At 46.7% G+C, this 25,120-nt stretch overlaps 1 protein-coding gene across 2 annotated transcripts; it reads right to left on the reverse strand.

Moving 5' to 3' along the window:
* KLF9 (KLF transcription factor 9) lies at positions 1-24,427 on the reverse strand. 2 transcript variants are annotated; one of them, XR_007189814.2, is made up of 3 exons: positions 23,731-24,427; positions 14,400-21,288; positions 3,350-3,438 (listed from the first exon to the last, which is right to left on the reverse strand). XR_007189814.2 is itself a non-coding variant. In XM_026519355.4 (2 exons), exons 1-2 carry the CDS (start codon positions 24,233-24,235, stop codon positions 3,209-3,211), a joined length of 735 nt encoding a protein of 244 aa, XP_026375140.1. In that variant the 5' UTR covers positions 24,236-24,410; the 3' UTR covers positions 1-3,208. The 2 variants fall into 2 exon arrangements, 1 of the variants encoding a protein (XP_026375140.1); XM_026519355.4 differs by lacking the exon at positions 14,400-21,288 and having other exon boundaries at positions 1-3,438; positions 23,731-24,410.
* Positions 24,428-25,120: the final 693 nt, after the last annotated feature.

The raw sequence follows: 25,120 nt of genomic DNA on the forward strand, positions 1-25,120 counted from the left end.
TTTGTCATTTATTACTTTTATTTGGACAACATATATACATTATGTACAAAATACCTACTGTCAGAATCCTCTTTTATAATTTCATTTGATTTACAAAAACGGGACAGCAAAATAACTTAGGTCACTAATACTGTACAAAAATAAAACTGATTAAACAGTTGTAAGGATCAGTATCTTACAGTGTTACAGATCATTCATCTGTTGTGAAAGAACATCTCAATCTATCCAGAGTGATGAGCGCTGTGCTAAACCTACCTGCAAACTGACAACTAATCAACTTCGGTAATATGGCTACCAAATATAATTCTCAAAAGAAGCGTGATGTAGAGCTATACCTTAAAGCCAGGGCATCATTCCATAGTGGTGAAGGGCTTTCTTCTTCCCTAACCAAGGAGAGGAGTTATCTTAACTCTAAAACTATTAAATTTTCCAGAATATGACAACTACTTACAGTATTAGATAAAATGACTTTTCTTTCTTTTTAAACACCTGCAATAGTCTTTCAAAAAATTCAGTTTGGTTAAAAAAGTAAACAAAAATTACTATCCTGCATTTGGATTTTTATAAGTTAAATCCATGGTCTTTTTAATATAAAAAGTAGTCGCTTCATAGTTTTAGTGTTCAATGAACTCTAGTAGTCCTATTTGAACCATATCTTGATAGAGTAAATCTAATTAGAATGCTGGTTCCTGTTTTGTGACATTTGAAAACAGGATTTATCACGAAGAATAAAAAGCCTTAAGTTTATACGTTACGTTACTATAACATATAAGAGAATATCAAATGTGTGTTCTTCAACAACTTGAAAAGGCAAGTAACAACTTTTTTTGGGAAGTAAATTGTGCATTTTTTTTTTAAACAAGTTGCTGCATTTATATCCATCTAAGTAAGTGCTGGACAAAAGCCACATATAGATTTACTCCTGAATCTACAAAGATTGTCTTTCACTGACTTTGCTTGGTTTTCCTTCATTTCTTTCTGTGAGGGGAAGATGAGTTTGTCCAAGTTAGTAGGTTGCTAGGCAACCCCAAACTCCTCACTCACTAAAAGGCAGTGTGCAGAGGATCTCAAGCAGGACTGTTCCATGAGCTCAGTAAGAAATAGACAGCCTAACCTATTTCGTATGGAAGAACAGATGTCCTTAAAACTTATTTTGGACACAGAAATTAAAATTTGGTTTAAAATAAGCGTTTCAAAAATCTGAAACAGAGGTAGAAAGTGTTCTTTATTTTTCCTGACATGTTTTCCCGTGAGAAAACACTTTCCTTTTTATCTCAATGGACTGTTCCCAGTCCCTAATGTTAAAAGCAGTTCTCTTTATAGAACTACTAATACAACTACGTTGGTTAAACAAACAAAAAAAAAAAAACACCGTGCTAGTGATGGCTACTGTATTGGAAGTTGGAGTCAGCCATGCCCCACGCCTGCTGCAGGAGCCCACACTGGTTCTGAACCTGGCCACGAGCATGTGTCGGGTGAAGGAACCAGTTCACTGACGGGGAGGCGCCCGAAGTTTACACGACACAGCTTACAGCACATGTATAAACGAGAGTGCACCGTAGCTCCCTGTTTTGAATAGCAGATAAAATTGCCAGAAAGCATGATTTCTGACAAAAGAAAATGTAAACATTTCTCCCACGATCATTGCTGACTCCCTTTACTTGAGGTTTCTTCTTCGCTATGAGAACAGTTCGTTGTTTTTTTTTTTTTTTCTGACCACGTGAAGGCCAAAATTAAGTTTTCAGGTAAATGGCATTTTATGGATGTAGTGGTTTAGGCCATTGTAGACACCTGGATACAAGATATATAGTGGTGAGGCTTCTGATGTCAAAGATACAGTGATGGGTTTTCATTCACACGCATTCCGTGTGCCTCTGTTCTCCGAAAGGGACACTTCTGAAGTCACCTTGGAAATCATCATGGTATTTTCCCTTGGGACTCACTACTTACAGGGATATATTTTTCTTCTCAAATGTCAGCTCCCTTTCCCTTTTTACGTAACTCTTGCACCTGTTAGTGGGAGTTTGTAGGAACATGGGAAGGAGACCAACACACTTTTTCTTCACAAAATCGGTGTTTCCAGAGAAGTTACTGTTACGCACCCATTCAAATAAAACCCAACAGAGTCAAAACCCTCTCCCGTCGTGGCATTAGAACAGTAAGGTGATGTTAACTACAAGGATCGGAAAATTTGGAAAAGTTAATAGAGTTAAAATTCTGTGTGTTCTTTTTGAATTTTTTTAAAAAAAATACTACCCTCCTTCTCCTTCAGCATCTGTCGTATGTATTCTGCCCTCCCAACTCTGCCATGATTTCATAGGGAAATGTGTATACTATAAAAAAAAAAAAAGCAGATTATAACGTGGTTCCAAACAGAATGTCTGCTTCTATCCTTAAAGCACGTTATTTAACTTATTCATCCTCTGCATTAGAAAATAAAAGTGCAGCTTATGTTCAAAAAGTACAATTCATACAAAGCAAGGTTTAAAAGTTCTGTACTTAGTGTAACCTTTTAGAGGTTTGTCTTGATTAGTTTAAATTCAGACTGCTTACCCATTGACTATAAGTAACTTTTTTTTTTTGTTTTCAAGTCTTTAGATGACAGATCATGCTGGAGTAGATGTGCTCTTGCTTGCATAAAGACAGCTGTGCTATGGCGTGTTTTTTGTCGGTTTTTGTGGTTTTTTTTTTTATCTCAAAGGTTAACGTGATTCAAGAGAGTGGTTTTGCTAAAGAAACCGAAGCACACTCGTCATTACATCGAAAAGGTAAGAAAACAATTCTGAGAGAGAGCAAGCAGAAAGGGCCCAGAATCACCGTGTGACGCCACAGGTCCGCTCACCGGGTCAGACGTATGTACACCAGTGTTGAATCTTTAAAACTCTACCCCGTCTTGGCCTTGCCCCCCTCCCCCTCCCCCTCCCCACCCCCCTTCAACCCCCCCAAAAAAAATAAAGGAGAGAGAGAGAGAGAGAGAAAGCATTCGCCTTCCCTCCGACAGTCAGAGACGTTCGGAGCTGCCTCTGCAAGGGGACCAAGTGTGGACTTTGATCTTCGGCTACGCTGTGCTTTGTAGAAAACGCTGCGGGGAGAGGAACGAGGGGGCGGCCGGAGCGCGGGGCCCCGGGGGCCGGCGGTGCGCCCCCTCGCGGCCGGCCGCGTCCCCGGGCGCCGGGAGCAGTTCGGTCCGGCGGGCGCGGCCGGCCCCTCACAAGGGGTGGGCCAGCGCCTTTTTCGAGCGCTTGATCATACTGGGGTGGAACTCGGTGTGGCGCCGGGCGTGCTTGGTGAGGTGGTCGCTCCTCATGAAGCGCTTCTCGCACAGCGGGCAGCGGAACTGCTTCTCGCCCGTGTGCGTCCGGTAGTGGCGCGTCAGCTCGTCCGAGCGCGAGAACTTTTTAAGGCAGTCTGGCCACGTGCAGGGGAAGGGCCGCTCACCTGCGAGGAGGGGGACAGGACGCGGGTGAGACAGCGACGTCGCAGAGCGCGGCCACCACCCCCGGGACGCGCGCCGCACGGCCCCGCAGGCGAGGCCCGTGGGCCGGTGGCGTGTCCACCCCCGCACCCCGTGCCACCAGCCGCACCCCGCAACCCCGGGGTGGCATCCTGACCCCCAGGACCTCAGGACGGGACTGCACGTGGGGCCAGAGCCGGCGCTGCGGACTCCCGCCTCCCACACTGGGAAACACATTTCTGTCGCGTAAGCCACCCCCTCGGTGGACCTAACAGACTAATAAATACCATGAGGAACTTTCCGAGAATTATGTTCTCCAAGCAAAGGAACTTGCTGTTTTATACCCAGTGGATCCCTGAGAGCATTGGCGATTATGATGATTATTTGGGCGGGGGGGGCGGTGGCCGGCGGCATAGGTTCCCCCAGAGAGTCAGGAACCTTAGCCCTTTGCTGGATTTGCTGGCGCCGTAGGACTGAGGCGTTAGTCCAACGGACCTCTCACCTGGAGCAGGTGTTTCCCGTCGGGCTCCCGAGTGTCGTGGCCACCCAGCCTCTGTCAGGGCCGGTCTGGTGACAGGGAGGCCAGCGCCCGACAAGAAAGCCTGCTTGTTCCTGAGCATCTTGGTAGCAAAGACTTTTAGAGACATGGGATGTGCTTCCCTGTGAAGGCGGTATTTTAAGTCATATTGTCTTCATTATGATTATCATTATTTTATTGATCTCTATGCCCAACGTGGGGCTCAAACTCACCACCCTGAGATCAAGAGCCCCATACTCTTCCAACTTAGCCAGCCAGGTGCCCCAAGTCATATTGTCTTATAGAAAAAATACGTCTGTTCCTTCTGCCACATAATAATCCTTTAAATACCTGAAGATAGCTCTCATGTCTTTCTCTTATCTCTGTTCAGACAAAGCAGTCCCAGTGTCTTCCATATTTCTCATAAAAGAATTAACATTATTCTAAAATAGTAAGAGCTAAGGGCTTCACCTGCCTTATCTCAGTGATTTCTCACAGGACGCCCCATGGAGGGGGCCCATTTCACAGATGAGGAAACAGGCTGGTGTTTCCAGCAGCCCCTCCTCGGTGGTTGCTTTCCTCAGATCCAGCATATTGTCTCCACCTCCCACTTAGTTAAAATGCAGCTAAGCCTCACCCTCCAGACGCTATCAGTTTAGCACTGGGGCCTCCTGGTCCCTGCAGTGGCAGGAGAGGGCCTGTGGCCACGTCTGCGGGACCCACACACAAGCTGAAAGGCAGAACGAGCTGTTTAAGGTGAGAGAGTCTTGTGTGCCGCTCTTGTGAGCACCTGCCTGCCTACTTCTCACCTCGTTCAAGTACAGCCCAAAGCAGCTGCTTCACAGACCCAGGGCACACAGGCTCGTGCCTTCCACAGAACTCTCCAGACACTCCTTTGGTAGGTGTGAGGAGTGCCTGTTTTCTCACTCCTGTCCCCACCTTCCTGGAACCCAGAGACTCAAAAGGCCGAGGGCTGTCCAGTGTGGTGCATCTGAGTCACCCAAATGTTACTCATCCTTTCCCCCCAGCTTCTCCTACCCTGTGCCAGTGATGGAGAAATACTGATAATCACAACAAAATCAAGCCTGTGTCATCTCCGTGACAGTCCACACATGGCTAAGGTTTTATTTGCTATTCTCTCAGCAGAGCAATGGTCATCACGCCCTGGACAATTTCCTTGTTCTTATGGGAAACCCGATATGCGCAAAACAAATCTGTATTAGTAGATTCGTGATACGTGGGTCTAGGTATAAACCCTTGCTGAGCTGGGGGCTGACGAGCCTCAAAGACTCCAGGAGGGCCAAAAAAAAAAAAAAAAAAACCAAACTAAACAAAAAGAAACCACACTTCCAACTGAACCCTCCGAAAAACTCAACAACATGGAACTGGAAACCACATGTTTGCAACTTCTAATGGATCAAACAGCATTCTACCCGATTCAGAACTTGGAACAAAAAGGTGGAATGCAGGGTGTCACAACCCAACAAGGTTATGCCTCCTGGGATGAAGACAACATCATGTCTGATTTTTGTGCTACTTATACTGCCAAGCATTTAGTTCATGCCTAAATGTGTGTGTGTGTGTGTGTGTGCGCGCGCACGCGCACATGTATATGTACAGCTGAGGTCGCTCACATGACCAAAGCCAGCTCAGAAGTTCCCAGATCACTGGGGAAGACAACCCCTGCCTCTTTCAGAATTACACTGCAGCCAAAGTCCTCTTAATCCCAGTAAAAGGTTTATGGGAGAAATGTTCTCTTAAACATGTTATGTTAAAAAATATAACGAAGAGTTAGAATTCGTACAGCGATGAATTATAAAACCAAACAGGACCAAAGCAAGCCGAACAGAACAACCCTCACTGCTCTCTCCGTACGGGAGCCGTGCCTCCACGGCTTTGTGATTTGGTGGTGAGAAAAGCGACGAAAAGGAGAGGCTCGGTGTTTTCTCGGTGCCTGTTAGGACGAAAACTCATCAGAGTGATTTTTCTTGGAGGAGTGGTAATGTGGTTTAGCTTACTCACTGGCACATGTTTCTTTCAAGTGAGTCATGAGAAGAGGTTAATTTAGTGGAATGGATCTGTGTCCACTGTGGGGAAAATGGATCAGAAGACCACTCTGCTATGCTCTGGATTGGAAAAGAAAGAAGACATTCCCTCTGATTTAGGAAGGTGGCTTTATGGAAGAGAGAGTCAACGGAAAGTGATCATGAAGCTTGAATCAGCAATACGTGCAGAACTGTTGAGTATTTATGCTTACGATTTATGTTTCACGTGTAATCAGGGTCCCTTCCCATTGAATTCATCTTCAGTCTAGCTTATGGCTACACTGTCTTCACTGCCCCTCATGGCTGTCACTGTGTGATTGTTCTCTTGCTTCTAACCCAGATGCTGCCATTGACGTAGCATCTTGATCCCTGTTTCGGAGAAGAGAGGGCCACCTACTGAGTGCAGAGCAAATCTGAGCCAACAGCAGCAGCCTCTGTTAGGCTCATATAACTTGTATAATTCCACCTTAAGTTTCTAAGCATTTAAAAAAAGATCTACTTGGAAGTGAATTCCTAGTGTAGAAGCTCCAGGATCATTTTGATTCTTCTCGGATCCTTTGGAAAAACATTAGGAGCTTTGGGTCAGTGATCTAAATCAGGGGTTTAGCAAACTACAGTCCACAGGCCAAATCTGACCTGCCATCTATTTTTGTAAAGTCTACGAGCTAAAAATGGTACAAACACCATTCTTACTTTGGTTTTTACCAAATAGTTGGGGGGGGGATCAGAAGAATAATAATATTCTGGGATAGGAGAAAGTGCGATGAAATTCAAAGTTTCACATCCATATACAAAGTTTATCGGACCACAGCCCCGCTCATCTGTTTGTGTATTATTATCTACCGCGGCTTTTTCACTCTGACAGCAGGATCAAGCAGTTGCCAGACACTGTATGGCCTACAAAGTCTACCGGGTCCTGTGGAGAAAGTTGGCCGACCCATGATCTCACCCTGAAGATTTGAACTTGTATCTGGTATACACCAGAGTTTGCAAATCCAGATGTGGCTTCAGGAGCCAGACACATGGTGAAAATGGGTGAAATACTAGGTGCATTCCCTCATGGGTTGTCCTGGATAGTGCTTTGTCCCCTCAAAGGCACTGAAATTCAACATTTTACAAAGCATTGTGCTAGCCGAACGATGTGTGTGTGCAGGAAGCCTGGATTCTCCTTGGGGACTTAGAATTTGTAGCCCTTTGAGACCACCCACCTCTTTAACCCAGTGAAGAGTCTACATACAACCTACTTTGGGATACACTTCAGCATGTTTGTTAATAACAGACACCTAATAAGGTATCATTTAAAAAATGATACATGTTTCGTACCTAGGAAAGTATGGAATGGAGAAATCCTACATACGGAAGGAACAGAATTTAAGGCTGAATGGGACCAGAGATCATGGGCAGAGGAGGAAAAGAGAGGTCTTGGAGAGCCTGTGGCTAACTCTTCACCCAGTAGCCAAGGGGAAATCAAGTCAGGCCTTTCAGCTCAGTGCTGAGGCCCACAAAAGAACAGTTAACCTTCTTCACACGAACAAATCATATGGCACAGCAACTATCAATTAAAGAATCTTTAAACTTGTCTTTAGTATTAATGAGAGAGTTACCGTCCTCCAGGGGAGGAGGGGGGGAAGAACAAGCATGTACTAGTGGTTTATTTCTGGCCTTTACAGGAAAACATACCCAGAGGCAGTAACACAATAAACTCTTGCTTTACTGGAGCAGAGCTGTTAACACCACAAGTTTCTCTGCATTCTCATTATTTATATACCACTCCCCTCCCCTTCCAGCAACCAGCTAAGCACCTCTCGCTGACAGACTCGGCTCAGAGTATAAAATAAACTTGATCAAAACGGCTACTGAATACCACACCTGGTGTGTAAAAGCCTTTCTTTGCAGAGACAGGTCAGGCCTCCAGAAGTCTCCTGGGCCTCCAAGGGGTTCAAGAGGAGTGGAGTAGAGCCTGCTGGCTATGCACTTGCCTACTTAGCACAAAGGACGGCTCATTGCTTTTAAGAAGAAACCTCCACTCTACCTGGTATTAGTCGACAACACCAAGCGGTGAGTTCTCCATACAGAGGGAGAAAGAGGACAGTGTGGGGATTGCCAACGGGTTATACTCAACCTTGTCCAGGCTCCCTTGAGTTCAGATAGGCTGCCACTGAGATACTGGCTCAGGGCCTGGGAGGCCTATGTTCTCAACACACCCATTCCCACCTGGCTTTTCTCCCCTTCCCTTCCACAGTTCCACAGGAGAGCCTAAAATGGGCTAACCTTAATCAAGGCAGGAAGGTTAAAAATACAAAATCTGAACCTCCCATGGCTTCTAGCAAAATAACTATCTAGTAAAACAAATCTAAGGTCATGAGGCCTCCTTTTCAGAACAGAACTCCAAAAATGCCAATTAAGAATTAGAGTTTCTTGCAGATGTCCAAAATCAGGGTCTCTTCTGGAGGAAAAAATAGTGGGTTTTGATTGTAAAAAAGCAACTAGGATTCCAGAGATAAAAGGATAATCTGATATTAGAAAATCATATTGATAATCATATCTCCCTTTAAACAGACTAATACATCCCCCCCCCCACATCTTCCCTCGAAAAATGCAAAATAGTGTTTGATAAAATTCAACATCCAATCCTAATAAAAGCTTTTAGGAAAATAAGAGAATAATTCCTTAACAGGATAGAAAAATATAGATCCGAAACCCTTCCCCAGCAAGGTCAATAGTAAAATAAAGATAGCATTCTATTAAAGTCAAGCTCGAGGCATGAATGGACACCGTCCCCATCACTATCGCTACTTAATGCTGTTCAGGAAATGCTAGTGAGTGCAATTAGATAACAAAATAAGTAAATCATTGAAAGGGGAAGGTGATAGAAGAATTATTTGCAGCTAATACAACTTTCTATTTGGAAAGTCGAAGAAAAATACCTAAAAAGAGTAATATAAACTAAAAAATGCATTCTTAGGTATAAATATATGAAAGCACAATGGTTTTCTTATGTGCTAACCACAGCCGGTCAGGATGAGCCTAACAATGAAAGTTCAGGACCTGCATGAAGAAAATCATCAGACCCTGATATAAAAGAAAATGAATAAATGGAACACTTCTCATGTTCTCAGAGGGTAGGACTCAATGGTGTGAATATGGCAATGCTGTACAAATTTGTCTATGAAATTAACACATACCATAGAAATTCTTTTTTCTTGAACTTGACAAAATGATCCTAAAGTGAATTTGGAAGAATAAATACACTCAACTTGCCAAGAAAATTTTGCAATAGAACAACAATAAGTGAACACTTGTGATACCAGTTATTACAATGTATGATTAAAGCTGCAATAATTAAGATAGTGCGAGACCAGCACAGGAAAAGACAACTCAGTGGAACAGAGTCAAGTCTGAAAATAAACCCAAGACTCAATAGGGATGGGGTGTTTCCAATTAGTGAAGAAATGAATGTTTAATTCAATAAACCTCATAGACATCTGAAAAATTAAATCTGGACCCCTAACTTAGGCCATTCTCTTCAATAAATTCCAAATGAGCTATATACATAAATGTAAAAAAAAAAAAAACCCACAGAGGTGAGAGAAAATATAGGTGACTATTTTTAGATTTCTGGAATGGGGAGAGACTGTCTAAACATGAAACCAAAGGCAAAATCCTCTTTGAAGAAGTTGTGAAATACTTAAAAAAATTTTAAACTTCTGCATGGTAAAAATTCACATAAGTGAAAAAATTTAAGAGTCAGAATGGTGAACTAATAAAGGAAATTGCAGCATAAGACAAAAGGTTAAAATCTGTAATACAAAAGGGACACTTACAAATCAAAATTAATAACCCAGTTTAATAAAACTGGGCAAGGATGCACATTTGTAATTTGTAAAATAAGAAATACGAATGGCCAATAAATAAATATATGAAAATATATTTAATCTCACAAGTAATCAAAATGGGCCAATTAAAACACCAATGAAATATATATCAGGATGGTGAAAATGTTAAAAAGTATGTGCATATGGGGCGCCTGGGTGGCTTAGTCAGTTGAGCATCTGACTCTTGATCTCAGGGTCATGAGTTCAAGCTCCATGCTTTAAAAAAAAAATGGTTTGTACATAGATCCATCACTGGTGGAGGCATGAGGAAACAGACCTCTACTGCATAGGTGGGTCTTATAATTGATCTAGGGCTATATGGCAATATATTCGTCTAGAAATTATTTTTGGTAATAATTAGATAGGAACACAGACGTGTACAGGGATACCAGCGTTGTTCATAAAAGCTAAAACTTGGTAACAACTTAACTAACAATAGAGAAGCAGTTTGGATACATTGTAGTGTACCCATACAGCGGAATAATGTGTACTTGTTATAAAGGTACTAGATTGTTACAGAACGAAATGGAAACCGGTTGGCAATACACCAGGAGAAAAGAGCAGTGTATGATCAGCTGTGTATGTATGTAGTGCAACATCCATGGAGAGAAAAAATCGTGGAAGAATATATATAAAATAGGAACAGCAGCTATCTACAGGTCACGGGGGATAAAGAGTAACTCTTTCTGTAATTTTCCTATATTTCTGGTTTTTTAAAAACAGTTAAGTTCAAATTTCTTTTTTGAGACAGTCAGAAAAAGGTCTTACACAAAACAAAGGAAACTGATGCATTGATTTTACAGTTTTCCACAAATGGGTCGATCGTTGATCAAGAACATATTCTACACAGAGAATGGGAGGGGGGCAGGTATTTACTCTCTATTGAGAAATAACACTCAGGTGTCCAAGACCAAAGAAAGGAGTATCATTCTGTTTCCTTCTCAAACTGTTAGAAAGTAAGAAACTTCCAGAACATCCCTCATCTGTTTCCTCACTCCTCCTTCACCCCCTCCCCTCCTTTTTCTGTATGTGAAAGGAAAATGGCCCCCACAAAGATAGAAAGGAACTGCCTTCAGAGCTGCATAGACAGTAAGGGCAAGGCTGCCTCACCGAGGGGTGAGCTCACTGGGAAGCAGGGGAGCGTGAGCGTGCAGAAGTGCAAAGCCCAGGGTCCAATGCAGCGTTCACAGATTAGGCTGGTGGGACGCACACCCACACAGACCTGCCCTGACCCCGGGCCTGAGGCACCCCCACCCCCTTGCTCATTATCAACTGTCCTCGTTCCTGCGGGACAGCAACGCTCACTCGCAGGTACAGGATATGAGCCTTTGTTCTATTCTCTTTCATGTCCATGACCCTCGAGTGCCGCAGCACCTTGCACCTGACAGAGGAGGTGTGCAGGCCATCTTTGGGCGTAGACAATTCTACACTTCCCTGCATAAATCGTTCCAACTGAGTATGACCTCAAAAATCAAGAAATCAAAACTCAAAAGAAAAATCAAAAGTCTCCTGTTTGCCAGAAATATTGTGACCTGCACATGGAGATGTACTGAAAAAATAACACTTCGTCGGCTCTGGAAGAATCATCCTGCCTCAATGCCATCCCATTACATTGCCATTTGCTCTTCGTCCCTCTCTGAATCCTTCTTGTGATTAGGTTTCTTTTTATATTTTATTTGTTGATACAACAGAGTCATTTCAGAGTTTGAATGTGTGATTTTACTTCCTGTCCCCTGTGTTTATCTGTGGAAAGCAGCTTGTCTCATTCTTTAGGTTCTGAGCTGGGAAGTGGGCGTGTGTCTGTAACATCTGTCATGAAGTACTTGATGTTAGTGTCTAGGAAGCAAGCCTGTCTGAATATTGCTTGTGTGTCCCCGACCTCAACTGATCTGGGAGTTAGCTCATGTGCTGGGACCTCAAAAGGAGAGATGGTGGACACCAGATTCTTGACTCTGGGTTCTCAACCTAGCAAGAGAAATGTCCCGATGTCTCAGTCATATGGCCCCATCACAGCAGCTCTGAACTGGCAGAGGTGGGGTGACCTCCCCACAAGCCCACAGCTAGGTCCGGGCCTAGATTGGCTGACTCCCATGCCCACGCTCTTCCTGTCCATCTCATACCCTGCTTCTGCCCAGTTGTTTGTGGGAAAGAGAAATAATAAATGAACCCACTAAACATTGAGCAGGATAGAAACGTTTCATGGCAAAACTAGCCTGACAACATAGATTCTTTGAATCTTTGCATTTTGGGTGACTTTTGTAACCATCAAATTAAAACCTGTCAAACCTGGCAGATAAAGCCAACTCGGAGGGCAGATGACTTGTCCAAGGACATGCTTGGATGAGAACCAGTTTTCAAACGCCTCCTTCAGCTTGGAACATGAGACAAGACTGGATGTGAGAGAAGAGCAAAGGCCCTAAATCAATGGAGAGAGAGCCTTATGCCACATGTTTCTCTCACTCTCTTACTCCCAGGCTCTTTCCAGATGGACTGGCTCAGGGAGGGCATTTACAGTTTAAAACAGATATGTGCTGCTGAGCTTTAGAGTTTTAAAAATGGAAAGCAGATCCCGGAAGTCCTTAAATTTCAAGTCTCTTGATTGGCCAGTGCTTCCTACCAAGACCTGAGCTATAGAGAGAGGCTGGAGGGGCTGAGTTTAGAGAACAGACGTAGAGGTCCTTAAGAAATATCCTGCATTCTGTACTGTCCTGTTAGTAACAGGTGTGGGCAGTCCTGCAGGGTGGCCACTGTTGCCTGGCCTAGAGCCAGCACCAGCCCCTCTGGGGAAGTCCCCCCTGTCCCCCAGTGCCAGGGCACCTGACTGGCAGAGTCAGACAGCCACATTGAGAGGAGGGTCTCTGTGCATGCTTCATAGTCTCACCCTTCCAAATGTAGGGTGGGGAAAGGGACTGTGTGCTCCTGAGCCCAGGACCGCATAGCTAGGAGAATGCTCCAGGGGTCCTGAGTCACAGATTGCAAGGATCTACCACCTGGAGCCACTGTCCAGAGGCCCTCTTGAGCAGAGGAAGCCAGCACATGAGGATCAAGACCTAAGCTAGTGCATGACACCCCGGGGGAGATCATCAAGGTCAAAGTATCGTGTGCAATGTCGAAGCCCTCCCAGGATGCCAAAAAAAAAAAAAAAAAAGAGAGGAGGACTTCTTGCCTACCAAATACTAGATCACTCCCAGGAGAAAGAAAGGCAATGGGAGGCAGAGAGAGAACTCTGATTTTGTAAACATTTACCTAAAGAATACAATTCAATAGAGAAGTGAAGAGAGACCTGAATAGGACTCAAGATAAAATTTCTCCACCAACAGCCCAAAGTTGGGGGGCAGGGGGACAGGACGCGGGGCAGTGTTCAAGAACTCAGTTCTGGTTATGGACAGTGACATGTTTGCACACCCCACGTCTGTGACTGGGAAAATCGTGCCCGACGCACACCGTTGCTTTACAAGGGCCACTGAGACTTCTGGCATCCTTCGCAAATGCAAGGATAACCCTTTCCATTTGTGCTCTTAGGTACAATTATAGGTAGCATCCTCAGCTCCCAGTCTGGAGCAACCGCGATCCAGAGAGCTGACGCCTTTGGCAAGGATCAAGCAATGGGCAGAAGACAAAAATACAGGAGACAAGACTGCTGTCTGGTTAGAAAAATGCCTGCTCTACCCACCAGCCAGACTGTGGCCCTTGAGGTGGCTCTGAGTGACTGGTGACGCTTCTCCAGCACATGGTGTCAGCTTTTTTCCCTCTGGGCTCAACCTCTATACACCACTGGCCCCACAGTAAGGTTGTGATGACTACAGGCCACATGGGCCACCATCAAATAGTTTTTCGAGCTTTAATGGGATGAGCCATGGATTCCTATTACCCAGTGTTTGTCACCAAAGACCACAAAGCTTCACAGGGCTGAGCGGCCTGACCTTCTGCAAGCAGCCCCCCTCCAGCTCCCCCCGCCCTCCTTGGGCAGGCATTCCCGGGCAGAGCTTTGCCATGTGGAAGCCAGCAGGACGTCGAGGGAAACGACTCAGGTTGGAGGGGCAGAGCCCGCTTCTTTACACGGGGAACCCCTGCTTCGGAGGGATAAAGCTCCCTAGACAAGCATTTCGTGGCTGGCCACGGGGATGACGTGTAACAACACCGAGGAAAAGCCGGCTGTTCGCTTGTCATTCTGCTTATTTTCATTAAAACAGCAGTGGTACAAAACTACTGTAGAATTATAGCAGTGCAGGAATTTTAGTCATTTTTGTGTGTTTTCTGTAAGTTATTTTTAAGAGCTAGTTTTTGCCTAACAATTTATTACGGTGTTTTTGTGGGGCATGACGCACGCTGAAGAGACTCCGGAATCCCAACGGGAACTGTCGTATAAACAGCCCATGGTTGTGAAGATGAGGCCTTTATCTGTTCACACCCAGGGCGACCAACATTCATGTAAACACAATTCATTTCCCCGAGCGTTAAGACAGACAGACAACTGGAATTAAGACCAAGTGAATGGTGCCGCTTACCACACTGTTGCTGTTAACCTCATTCCGTGAGAGGCGTTGGGTACTGGCTTCTACAATGACCGCTGAAGAGGTATGAAGTATGAGCGTGAGCGCAGGAAATGCATGTTGAAATCATCTATCTTCTGCCAAGACCATTTAGTACATGCACTGGTGGCCTATCTTTTAGGAGGAACTCCAGAGATAGCTGAGTTCTTTCTCTTCAAAGGGGAGGAGGAAATGCTCTCTCTCATACGAATCTGTCTCTCATTTTGTCAAACCTCTGCTTTTTGGAACATCCTGTCTATAATTCCATGTGGGCAGATAGAGAGGGTATCTGCTGGCTTTGCCTGTCTGAAATCCTTTGCTTCTTTGGGGTAGTTAATAGCACACCTTGAATTTCCTTGTGGAAACTACCCCTTCTCCACTCTGAGTCTATATAATTCTTGGGGGGAGAGGTGACCCCACGCCCCGAGCCCAGAGTTTCGATGTGACCTAGCCATGCCACAGTGATTGAGTTCAGGGACAGGCCCAAAATTCTAACTCAGCTATGAAGACTGGAGCCCGAGACTTTTGCTGGAATCATTAGGAAAGGAGAACTTTCTTTCTTTGCTGCATTGGCAGGCTGGGAGTCCGCTACTGCCGGCGGCCACCTTACCACCATCCAGAGACAGCCTGCCCACGAATGAAGCCAAAGCAAAGGACAGCAGAGCTTAGCCAGGGAGAGAGCCAGACGCCGAGGCCCCGAAACCAGAGATACCAGAAACGAGAGCTACCCTGGATGTGTGGATAATTTGAACCGATAAAGTTCTCTTTTTTTACTGAGCCAGTCCAAGTTTAGATTCAGTTGCTTGCAACCAAGAGTCCTGACTAATACAGCTGTGGACCCAGAACTGGTGTCTTTTTCAATAGGAAGGAAGCAGGTTCTGAATAGCTCTTAGAAAATATAGGATAGGTTTGGTCAGAGTCCAAGATTTCTGTAGATATTCTTAACCAAGGTTCATTAAAAACCAGCAATGTGCCAGAATTAGAATGCAAGAGTAGAGAGCTAAGGACTGGTGGCTTTGGGGCCAAATCCAGGAGAGGCATGCAAGACAGGGTCTCTTCCCACTGGTGGACCCCAAGGGGTCCAGGTCAATAACAATTCATACATAACTCCAGGTAGCTAGAAGCATGCTAGGAAAATCCCAGAGTAACTTTGAACTAAGATAACTGACTCCAAGTCTAATTCCTCCTATAAAACAAGAGTACTTTTCTATCTCATAGGACTTTCATGAGTTTATATATGACGATGTATGTAAACCATTTGGCTTAGAAGTTGGCATGTAATAAATGCTGGATGTTATTGCTATTTCTATTATTGTTACTATTAATATTACTCATTTTCCATTATTACTATTATTCACAATGTTCACTGTACCTGCTTTCAACATCTAGGACAGCTCTCTGCATCTAACAGTCGCTCCATAAATAAATATTCTTTCAACGAATGAGCTGTTGCTGGATTGCTCTGGAATTGTAAACAAAAATTCTAGGAACCTCAAGGGCATCTGGGCAACATCTATAAATTGTTTTTAATTATAATTCTTGGTGTACAGGGACACTATCCAAAATGCTTTCAAAGCCTAATCAGAATTAGTCTCAGAACAACTTCGGTCGAATCACTGAACTCCATTTTACAGATGGGAACACTGAGGCTCAGAGTTTTCATCATACGCGAGAGTGGCAGAGGCAGGACTCAAGCACAGGGCTGAGGGCCCCGACGCCCATGCTCTGACTGCTCTCCCTACTGAGGCCGCCCTGGAGAGGCCCTGCATTTGAGCTCCTTAGAGTGGCCTGGTCTCCCCATCACACACTCTTCTGACTGCCTCTACCTCATCAAAGCTGGCCCCCTGGAAGGGAGAGCTGGGGAAACCTTCTTTTCCCTCCCTTTGAACCAAGATGATCTATAGAATTCTTTCCAGTTCTGAAATGTCTGCAAAGCTTTTGTCCGTTGCCTGCCCCACCGGTTCCCACTTTCGTTCCAGTTGACTCTGGGAGGCACGCACTTCCAAAACGACAGAGACTCGCCTTGGAAAAATGTTCACACTTTGTTTGATACAAAACACTGCTGCCTGCATTTCAAATCCTGGTCATTAATTTTGCATGGCTTAAGCTCCCCTCTCTTTATTTTCATCTATGTAAATAATGTCCTCGCTTTTTAAAAAGGCTCAATCAGGGATGAATTCCATTCTCCTGTTCAAATTTGTGATTGCTCTCAATTTTATTAAAAAAAAAAAAAAATTCGAACCACCCAGTGGCCCCAGGCTTAGCCGGTGGTTCTTGCAGCTCTAGAATCCTTGAATTTCAGATCCAGATGTTCATTCACTCCTCAGGATTCCAGAGGCTAACGTATCTCATGATGCACCCAGATTCAAAGGGAAGCCTGTGGGTGCACCTTCATAAACGTGGGCTTGGAGCACAAATGGAAGAGGGTGCCTTGGAAGATCCCACACATAAAAAATGTATGTACCTCACTCCCTTAGTGGGGTAGGCATTCTCTATGAATAATAATGTGAGTCCTATTATTTGCTGAGGGGACTGCTTGAGGCCAGGATAAGACAAATGTTTACTCTTGGCCTTAATGCACCAAAAAGGTATTAAAGTTTCAGGAGGGCTCCAGGAAGGGCGGAGTAGGAAATCTCGCTGGCACTTGGCCTCGGGCTGGCTCACAGTGTGCCGCTCCCATAATAAAAGGGCAGAGGTCCTGGGCTGACTCCACCTGTGCCCTTTTGCTAGGTTAACTTGGTTCATTTGAAGCAGCTCTTTAATCCAGGATTTAAAAAATGTTAACCACAGACTGGAATTCTCGGGAGACCGTGGGGAAAAGAATTCAGATCAAAGAATTGCAAAGAATTCACAATGAGGCGAAGTCTCTCCGTAGGCCAAGCTTGGGCCTTTAGCACGCCTTCAACCACCCTTCAGAGTCCAGGGCGCCCTCTTGTGTTGCTGAAGGAACCCGGGCCCCAGGAGACCGGGCTCTGGGCCCAAAGTCACATGGCTGTCAGGGCAGCCGGCCAGCCTCTGAACCCTCCAAGGGAACGTGCTTCCACAGAACAATCCCCATACCTGAGAGGGTGGCCAGACCCTCCTCTACAGGCAAAATGATAGATGTGATGACCCCTCAAGGTCACTTCCAAGCTCCAAATTCTCTTCTTTCGATACTGACAGCTGCTGCCACCAAGATTTCTGATCTGGCTGGACTAGGCCTGTGACTAGCTTCCCAACAAAAAGTGGGGCGGAGCGAGAGACAAGATTGTTCACAGACCACTGCAGAGGATCCCATTTCTTTCCTTTTAACCGTCTGTGGGTTTTTTTTTCCCCCTCTCCGTCGCCCCTCCTTTTTGCGTGTGTTGCATAGAAACAGAAAGTGCCTTTGTACCAATTACTAGGCACTAATTTACGTTCTTCAGTGGGCGCTGGGCTTGCTGGAGAAACATTAGGATAAGGTGGGAGGGTCGGATGTGGGGGAGGCCTGGAGGGCTGCAAGCTTTTTCTCCAAGCTTGCAGAACAGCCAAGGGGAGTGAAAAAAAACAACCTGAAAAATTTGGAAGTCAAGACTAAGGGAAATGAGAAAGCTGGTTTTGTCTTGTTTGTTTGTTTGTTTAAATCAAGAATGCTAGTGACCATAAGGCATTCAGAAACCACACTGATGGCCTAGAAAGCCGACACTAACCAGCTCACACCACGTTGTTTTAGGGGCTCCTGGAAGAGTGAATACTGGAACCCATCCGCCCACTTTTCTTCCCAATGAACTTCTTAAGGAAGACCATTGTCAGCGGCTTTCCCAATATGTCATATGATAGTTCTCCCTGGGAAGTTTGAGCTGGGAATTTCCCACAGACGTTGCAGAATGACTAGTTCTTGGGATGAGCATCAACAATTGAGACAAGCATATAAATCTGACCCTATGTTCAGAATCCAAGAATTCATTTCCCTCAGGTTACATCTTTGCGTCTGAAGGTAATGGAGTGTTGCCATCAAAACAGCTCCATATTTGCTCCTCCACCTCCTCCCGACCCCCCACTTGTCCCCTTCCCTCGTCTCACCACTCATCCAAGCTCCGAGGGGAAAAGAGCGGAATAATGTTTTCATCCTGTAACTCTGCTCCATGTGTATCTTCTGTTGTGAAATAGTAACCTTGCCAGCAACAGAAGCTTTTCTAAGGCAACCCCGCTTTGTTTCTGCGAGGACAGCTGGATGGAGGGTATCCGAGGACAGGGGGAAGTGAGGAAGAGGAGCAACGTGTCCTACCTCGGGGACTGGCAACAAAGAGCAGTTGGGGCCCCCGAAAGGCCTCAATCCCCAGGGCGAGATCCCAGCATCGGGCTGGGGCTGGGGCAGCTGTCTGGGCCACCATTCCTTGGAATAGAGGGCGTTTTAGCCTCTTGTCTGAAACCCAGGAGCAATCCCTTTAGGAATCCATCCTTGCGATCCTTAGAAACCTTCCATCCTCTACAGCTAGAGGCCATTTTCAGCTCTCTGCCTTCTTCTCGAATGTAGATTGTCATTTTTCCCTGACAGAATGCATGAGGTTGTGTCTAGACAGTCTCCCTGGGGAGTGGGGTGGATATTGCCCCAAGGGGGCAAAAATCAGATCTTTGGCAGGTGAAAAAAGTCTTAGCTATCACAGTGGTTTGCGCATTCTAAAGGGGTACAGTACATAAACAGCTCTACAGTATTCCCGTGGCACTAAAATGTCATGGGAGGGGAGGACGATTATGGGGAAAAAATGTCTAAAGTCTCCTCAGGGGAAAGAAAATCGGCGGGAGGGAAAAAAGTAGAAAAACTATTACCTGTGCAAGCAAGCCCCACTCGGGCTAAGCTGTAAATGTATTTTGGATGAGATATGTCAGGTTATGAAATACAACAATGCAGATCACTTGGGGAGCCCTAAGGAAAGAACAGGGCAGAGAGACTGTCTCCTCAAGGACCGACACGCAGGGCCTCCCTCCTACTTAGGAAGAGGAGAAAGCGGCGGAGACTGGACATGGGCTAATGGACAGCCTGTCCGGAAGCTACTTGTGAACTGAGGCCCCCAGTCTGGGGGGCCTGCAGCCAAAGTGAGACCTTGCCCTGTCCCTGAACCTCTGCCTCCCGGGGAATGGAATGGGTCTTTTCTCGCACCTCTGATAGCACTGGACGCTCCTGAACCAAACAGTTGACTCTAAAGGTTTTTACAGTATTAAAGGAGAAGAGTACGAGAGGCTCAGGGAAGGCCCGGCCCCTGTGTTAGCAAAATTTTCAACCTTTGGTCTCAGGGAGGGAACATCCTGGCTGAATGGACATTTCTAAAGAGGCCAGAACACCTATTTCCAGTGTTGGAGGAGACCTTCCAGGGTGAGGGTCCTCCAGATCCCTTCGGCCAGATAGTCTCAAACATCCCAGGGTAATGTGCAAGCAGGAGAAGGAGAAAAAGAAGCAATCGCTCTTGGCGGTTTTGCAACACTGTGTCTTCTTAATTTTACACAAATGATCCTTATGCTCCATTTAAAAAAAAAAAATTGTTGTTTATAAAACTTTTTCTGTAGAACTGAACTGATATAACCAGTGTCCGCATGCTCGACCCGTTGTCATCACTTGGGGAGCGCTGACCTGAGTCCTTCTAAAAAAAAAAAAAGAAAAAGTAAAATGGTCCTCAGCACGGGAGTAAAGCCTAAGGTTTCTATCATTGGGATGCCAGCCTAGCACGAGTCTACACTAGCTGATTCTGAAGATTTTGATCTGGAATTTGGATGTTGTTGTTTCCTTCCCCCAAACATACCCCCCCCCCACATATACATAACTGTGCAAGGTGACCACAAAGTCAGGAAATAGGATAAACTCTTTTTCTTTTCTTTAGTGCTCATGGGGGTTGAGGAGACATGGGTATGGCAGAGGTCCTTCTGAGTGAACGGGTATTTGTGGAGCCGTTTGAAGTATGTGCTCTGAGGTGGGGAGGAGTGTGTGGGTGTAGATGTGGGGGCTCTGAGAGGACTTCTGCGTGCATGTGTGTGCACATGGGCACATGGGTGACGGTGGTGATGTGGGTGTGGGTCTATGGGGGGGGTGTCACAGGATAAACTTCAAATTGCTCACATTTAAAAAAATATATATGTTCCATGTGTTTTCAGGCAAAGCACTTTAATGGGTCTAATTGTTAAACTGAAATGTTACCATAAATAACCTCTAAAGTGTCCTAAAAGTCCAGAAACGAAAAGGAATGTATTTGTGGCATTTTTCAGATTAACCGTGGATCTGCTACTTAAATGTTAGAGGCACGTTACTGGAGAAGAATATATAAGCCAGAGGCTGAAGAAAAGCAAATTGACCATAGTATTACAAAACGTAAACTGACGTACCACTTAAAAATAAGTTTATCCTGGTTCCTGATTTGGAGGAAAAACTCTCTATTACACACAAACTATAAGATCCAGAATTTCTTGAGGGCTTTCTGTACGTGGGATCCTATTAGGTGCTTTGTCTATGTTATTTAATCTTTGCAGAAGAACCTATGAGGGGGTCAGTGATAAGAGCCTACCCAGTGGATTAAGAAAATGAGGGTCAAACAAGAGAGGGTAGTAGACTTACAGGCCAACAGAGATGATGTAAATGATTAAAATAAAGGACGCTGCCCTGTAAAAAAACGGTCAGCTCAAGCCAATTGTTGCTGGGTAGGCATTCAGGCCCAGTACTGCCTGATCAATCGATTTTTCCAGAGATGCCAGGACTCTGGATTTGTGCCGAATCTTCCGATTTTCAGATGTTGGTAACTAATTACATGTTTCATTAACTCTGTGTTGGCCAAGCCAAACAGATTTGCAAAGCCAACCCAGCGGCAGGCCTCTAGTTTGCAAACTTGGAATTGAAGTAACTTGCTGAAGTTTCTCCCACCTGGGAAAACAAGAGGACAAAGGGGAACCCAACTCAGAATTGTTGTTTTCGCTCAGGACGAAAGAGAAGTAGCTGCACTGGCTTATCAAATACCATTTTGTTTAAATGACTCAACTTCTAAAGCCACTGGGTCTGTGGAAGTGGGAGCTGTAGGAGGCTCTAGGAGGCGAGCAAGCAGCACGAAGGACTCTTATTGGCCACACGGAGCAGGGGGGTGCGGCTGGAATTTTAGCTGCTAAAATCTTCACAGAATGCAGACATTCCAAGGGCTATCTCAGGTCTACCTTCTGGATTTAATACGAGCAAAAAGAAAAACAACAACAGCAACAACAACAAGAAAAAACCAGGAAGTTCCTCACCTCATTTCCCCCCCTCCCCAAGACAATCTAACTTGAGGCTGAATCTGCAACTTCCAAATGCACAAGACCTCTGAGTCTTTTATTCAGAGGATCCTTGACACATACCTTCTTGGGTAGGAGCATGCTTCCCACAATATTTACAGAGGCTGAGGTTTTTGTTCAACGGTGTCCTGGTGTTACAGAGCCCCAAAACATAAACAAGACACCTGCTAGCCCCCTATCACTAGTTTCAAAAGACCGGCTGTAGCATTTAAAATGGGATTAACATTTCACTCGGTTTTCCACTCCTGACTATGTAGAAGGTTCTCCTGGAACAGCTGAGCCAGCTTGCCTTATGGAGAATTAAAGAGCACCACGCATGCACGCACACAGAAGCAGCCATTTCTATAAATGCCTGAGAAAAATCACTCAGCTGAATGGTTCAGAACTCTAGGAATCTTTTTTCTAAGACAGAAAGCCTCAGGTAGCTCCCACAGAGACCCCGCAGGCCTCCCCGGCCACCCGCCCAGGGGCAGCTCCCTGAAGGAGAAAGTGCCTTTGCTCAAGGTGGCAGTGGGTGTCGATGTGAGCCACTGAACCCGGGAAACATGGCTGACGAGGCCAGGCCCGCCCAACAGCTGCTGGTGAGTAACACCCTCGGGTTAATATACCCCTGCTTCACCCCAGGGGAGTCACGCTAAAGGTCACATCCCCCAATTCAGGCACGCATCTGCCTTGCGACAGCCTTACAGACACAAACTTCCAACTCTGCTGTTTGAGGGCAGCTTTAGATGACAACCCCAAACAGACTTGTGCATTCACCACGCAGGAAACTCCGTGGCACTCCTGTGCCAGCAGCCACCTCCACAAGAGACACCGTCCAAAGGAAATAAAATCTGAAATGCAGTTACGTGGCCTTGCTTTTCAAAAGCAAAACCAAACCAAACCAACGAATGATCATTTTAAAACCACAGGCCCAGGGCCTCGTCTTAAAAGCACCAACAATTACACCCCAAAATGACGATCCTTGGCTAAGTAACTCCAACAGCCTCTTCAATATGGTGTCAGAGGGTCGAAGGAAAAGAAGTGCCATGAAAGGATCAGGTCCTGTGCTTTCTCATCAGAACAGCAGCTGTAAAAGAACCTTACTAAAGATGGTGAGATAGCACAGCCCAGCCCTTTGCAACTTTTTCGGAGTATGTTAAACAGAACCAGCAGAATTGGCTGACCAAGGGCTCTGCAAGCCTCCAAAGCCCGTTTTATTCTGCATTTGTCTTTCTGACCACATTCCTTTGGCCAGCCCTTGCCTTTTGGTCTCCCTGGGAGAGACCCTTCCAGGCCTCTAGGCCCAAGTTCTCTACTGAGCCTTGACCTCAGGCAAGGACCACACCTTCCCGCTAACATTTCAGGGTACAGGGTGCCACCAATCATTGGGGGGGGGAGGGGATCAGCTATGGAATGTCATTAAAAAGGCTAACTAGTCATGAAGTTAACCCACCAACCATCACTTGATCAAACTCCTCTGCCGCCTGAAGCAGTGTTATTTTAAACCTCCCTGGGGACTCTTGGCCAAATTTAAAACCACCTTGGCAAGCCCTGAAAAGTAGCAAGCATACAGCTAAATGAGTCCTTAGTCATCCCTAAAAGGTTCCACCTAAAGTGTGCCGCTTCTCCCCAGGTTTTGGCCATTTCGCTGCAATCCCTCAAGAGAATCAAATAAAAGATACGCCATTTGACCTCCCCAATGCCAGCGCCTGCCCAGGTGGGGTGGCCCCACGGTCGTGGGGTGCGGGAGTCCTGGGGGCGGGGCGGGCCGCGGAGGGGCGGCACCACTCCCCGAGAAGCCACGCACAGGGGCTGGCACTCCGCACTCACTCTGCCTGCCAGGTTAATGCTCTCCGTGGCTTCTAGAGACTGGAGACAATTAAGGAGAAAGGGAGCCTTCCGTCTCTACGCGGCTCAATCATTTCAAGAGTTAAACAGCATCTTATCCAAAATGTTGGCACCCTTGAGGCCGAGTGTGGTGTCCTTAACGCCCAGAAAGACTGCCCGGCCAAAGGTTAACTAACCCCAGAGCTCGGTGGGAGAGGGAGACGCCGCTAACCTGTATGCACTCTGTAATGGGCTTTGAGATGGGAGGATTTTCCATAGACTTTCCCACAGCCACTGTAGGGGCACTTGTGCCTCTTTTCGGAGGCGTGTTTCCCCTTCGCAGCCACTCCAGGGTGGAGGAGGGAGAGCGGGCTGGGCGCGCTGCCAGGATCCTGTCTCTCCTCCGGGCTGTGAGAAGGACTCGACCCAGATTCGGTGGTCACGTCGCTGTCGGATCCCATATCCTCATCCGGACTCTCCAGACTGTCGCTGCACACCGAGGGGGTCTGGATGGGTCGGTACTTGTTCAGGTCCAACAAGCTCTTGGCGATGGTGACCAGCGTGCAGTAATCCTTCCAGGTGTCCCCCGGGTCACCGTGCTCCTTGGTCACCTCGCGCTCAGGTAGTCGCAGTCGCTCGGCGTCCGGAGCGCCCCCATGCTCCGGCACCGCAGCGCGGTTCGAAATAGAAACCAGACACTGGGCAGCCACGAAGTCCATGTAGGCGGCCGCGGACATGGTGCGGGCGACAGCAGCCCCGGCGGCGCGGCCAAACTTGGCGGTGGCTGCGGAGGTTCGGCTCGCCCTGCCCTGGCCTCGGACGACGAGCGCGGCGCGGCGGCCAAGGGGGCGGGGGCGCGGGGCGCTTCCGACTCGCAGGAGCGCGAGGCGACCTCAGCCCCTCATCTTTACGTAACCGGCAGCGCCTCCGCACGCAGCATCCACGGCCCCGGGCTCCGCCGCGCTGCCGCCGCTCGCCGCCGCCCGCGCCCAGCGCCCGGCGCGATCCCCCCGACGGGCGCGCCGGCCGCTCCGAGCCGGCTTCCCTTGGAAAGATGCCACACGTGGCGGCCGCAAGTTTATTCGCTTGAAAACGCCCCCGAGGCGCTGGGAGAGGAAACTGCAAGAGAGGTACACGCCCTCGGCCGCCTCTCCGTCGAGCCAAAGCCCCGGGACATTCACCCGACCACCCCGACGCGGGTGGCGAGGGCCGGACCGAGCTCCAGGTCTAAGAGACACTTTTCCCCCAGTCCACTGACGCCTTCTGAGCCCCTGCTTTTGCCGGTCCGCACCGTTCCGGCATTCTCTTGCTCAGTAACAATTTCGCAGAATCCCATCACGTCACAATCCAAACCCCCTCCAATTGGCCAGTGGGGAGGGTGATTCAACTCTGTTTACTTTCTCCCCCTGCCAGTCAGAAAGGCCTTTCGGTGGAGAGGTGCGTCTAGAACTGAGGCGTGCGGCCAATCCGACTGTTCCGTTTCGCTGCCTCGTGCTACCCCTACAGCCTCGAACGCTGACATTTAAAAGGGTAACAGCCGGGAGGCTGGAAGGGAGCAGCTGCTCATCCTCGGGAGCGCCTCTCCGTCCGGTAGCTGCTCCGGGCTCCGGGCTCGCGTTCCC

This window comes from Ursus arctos, unplaced genomic scaffold (assembly GCF_023065955.2).
Source record: "Ursus arctos isolate Adak ecotype North America unplaced genomic scaffold, UrsArc2.0 scaffold_33, whole genome shotgun sequence".
Classification (NCBI taxonomy): domain Eukaryota; kingdom Metazoa; phylum Chordata; class Mammalia; order Carnivora; family Ursidae; genus Ursus; species Ursus arctos.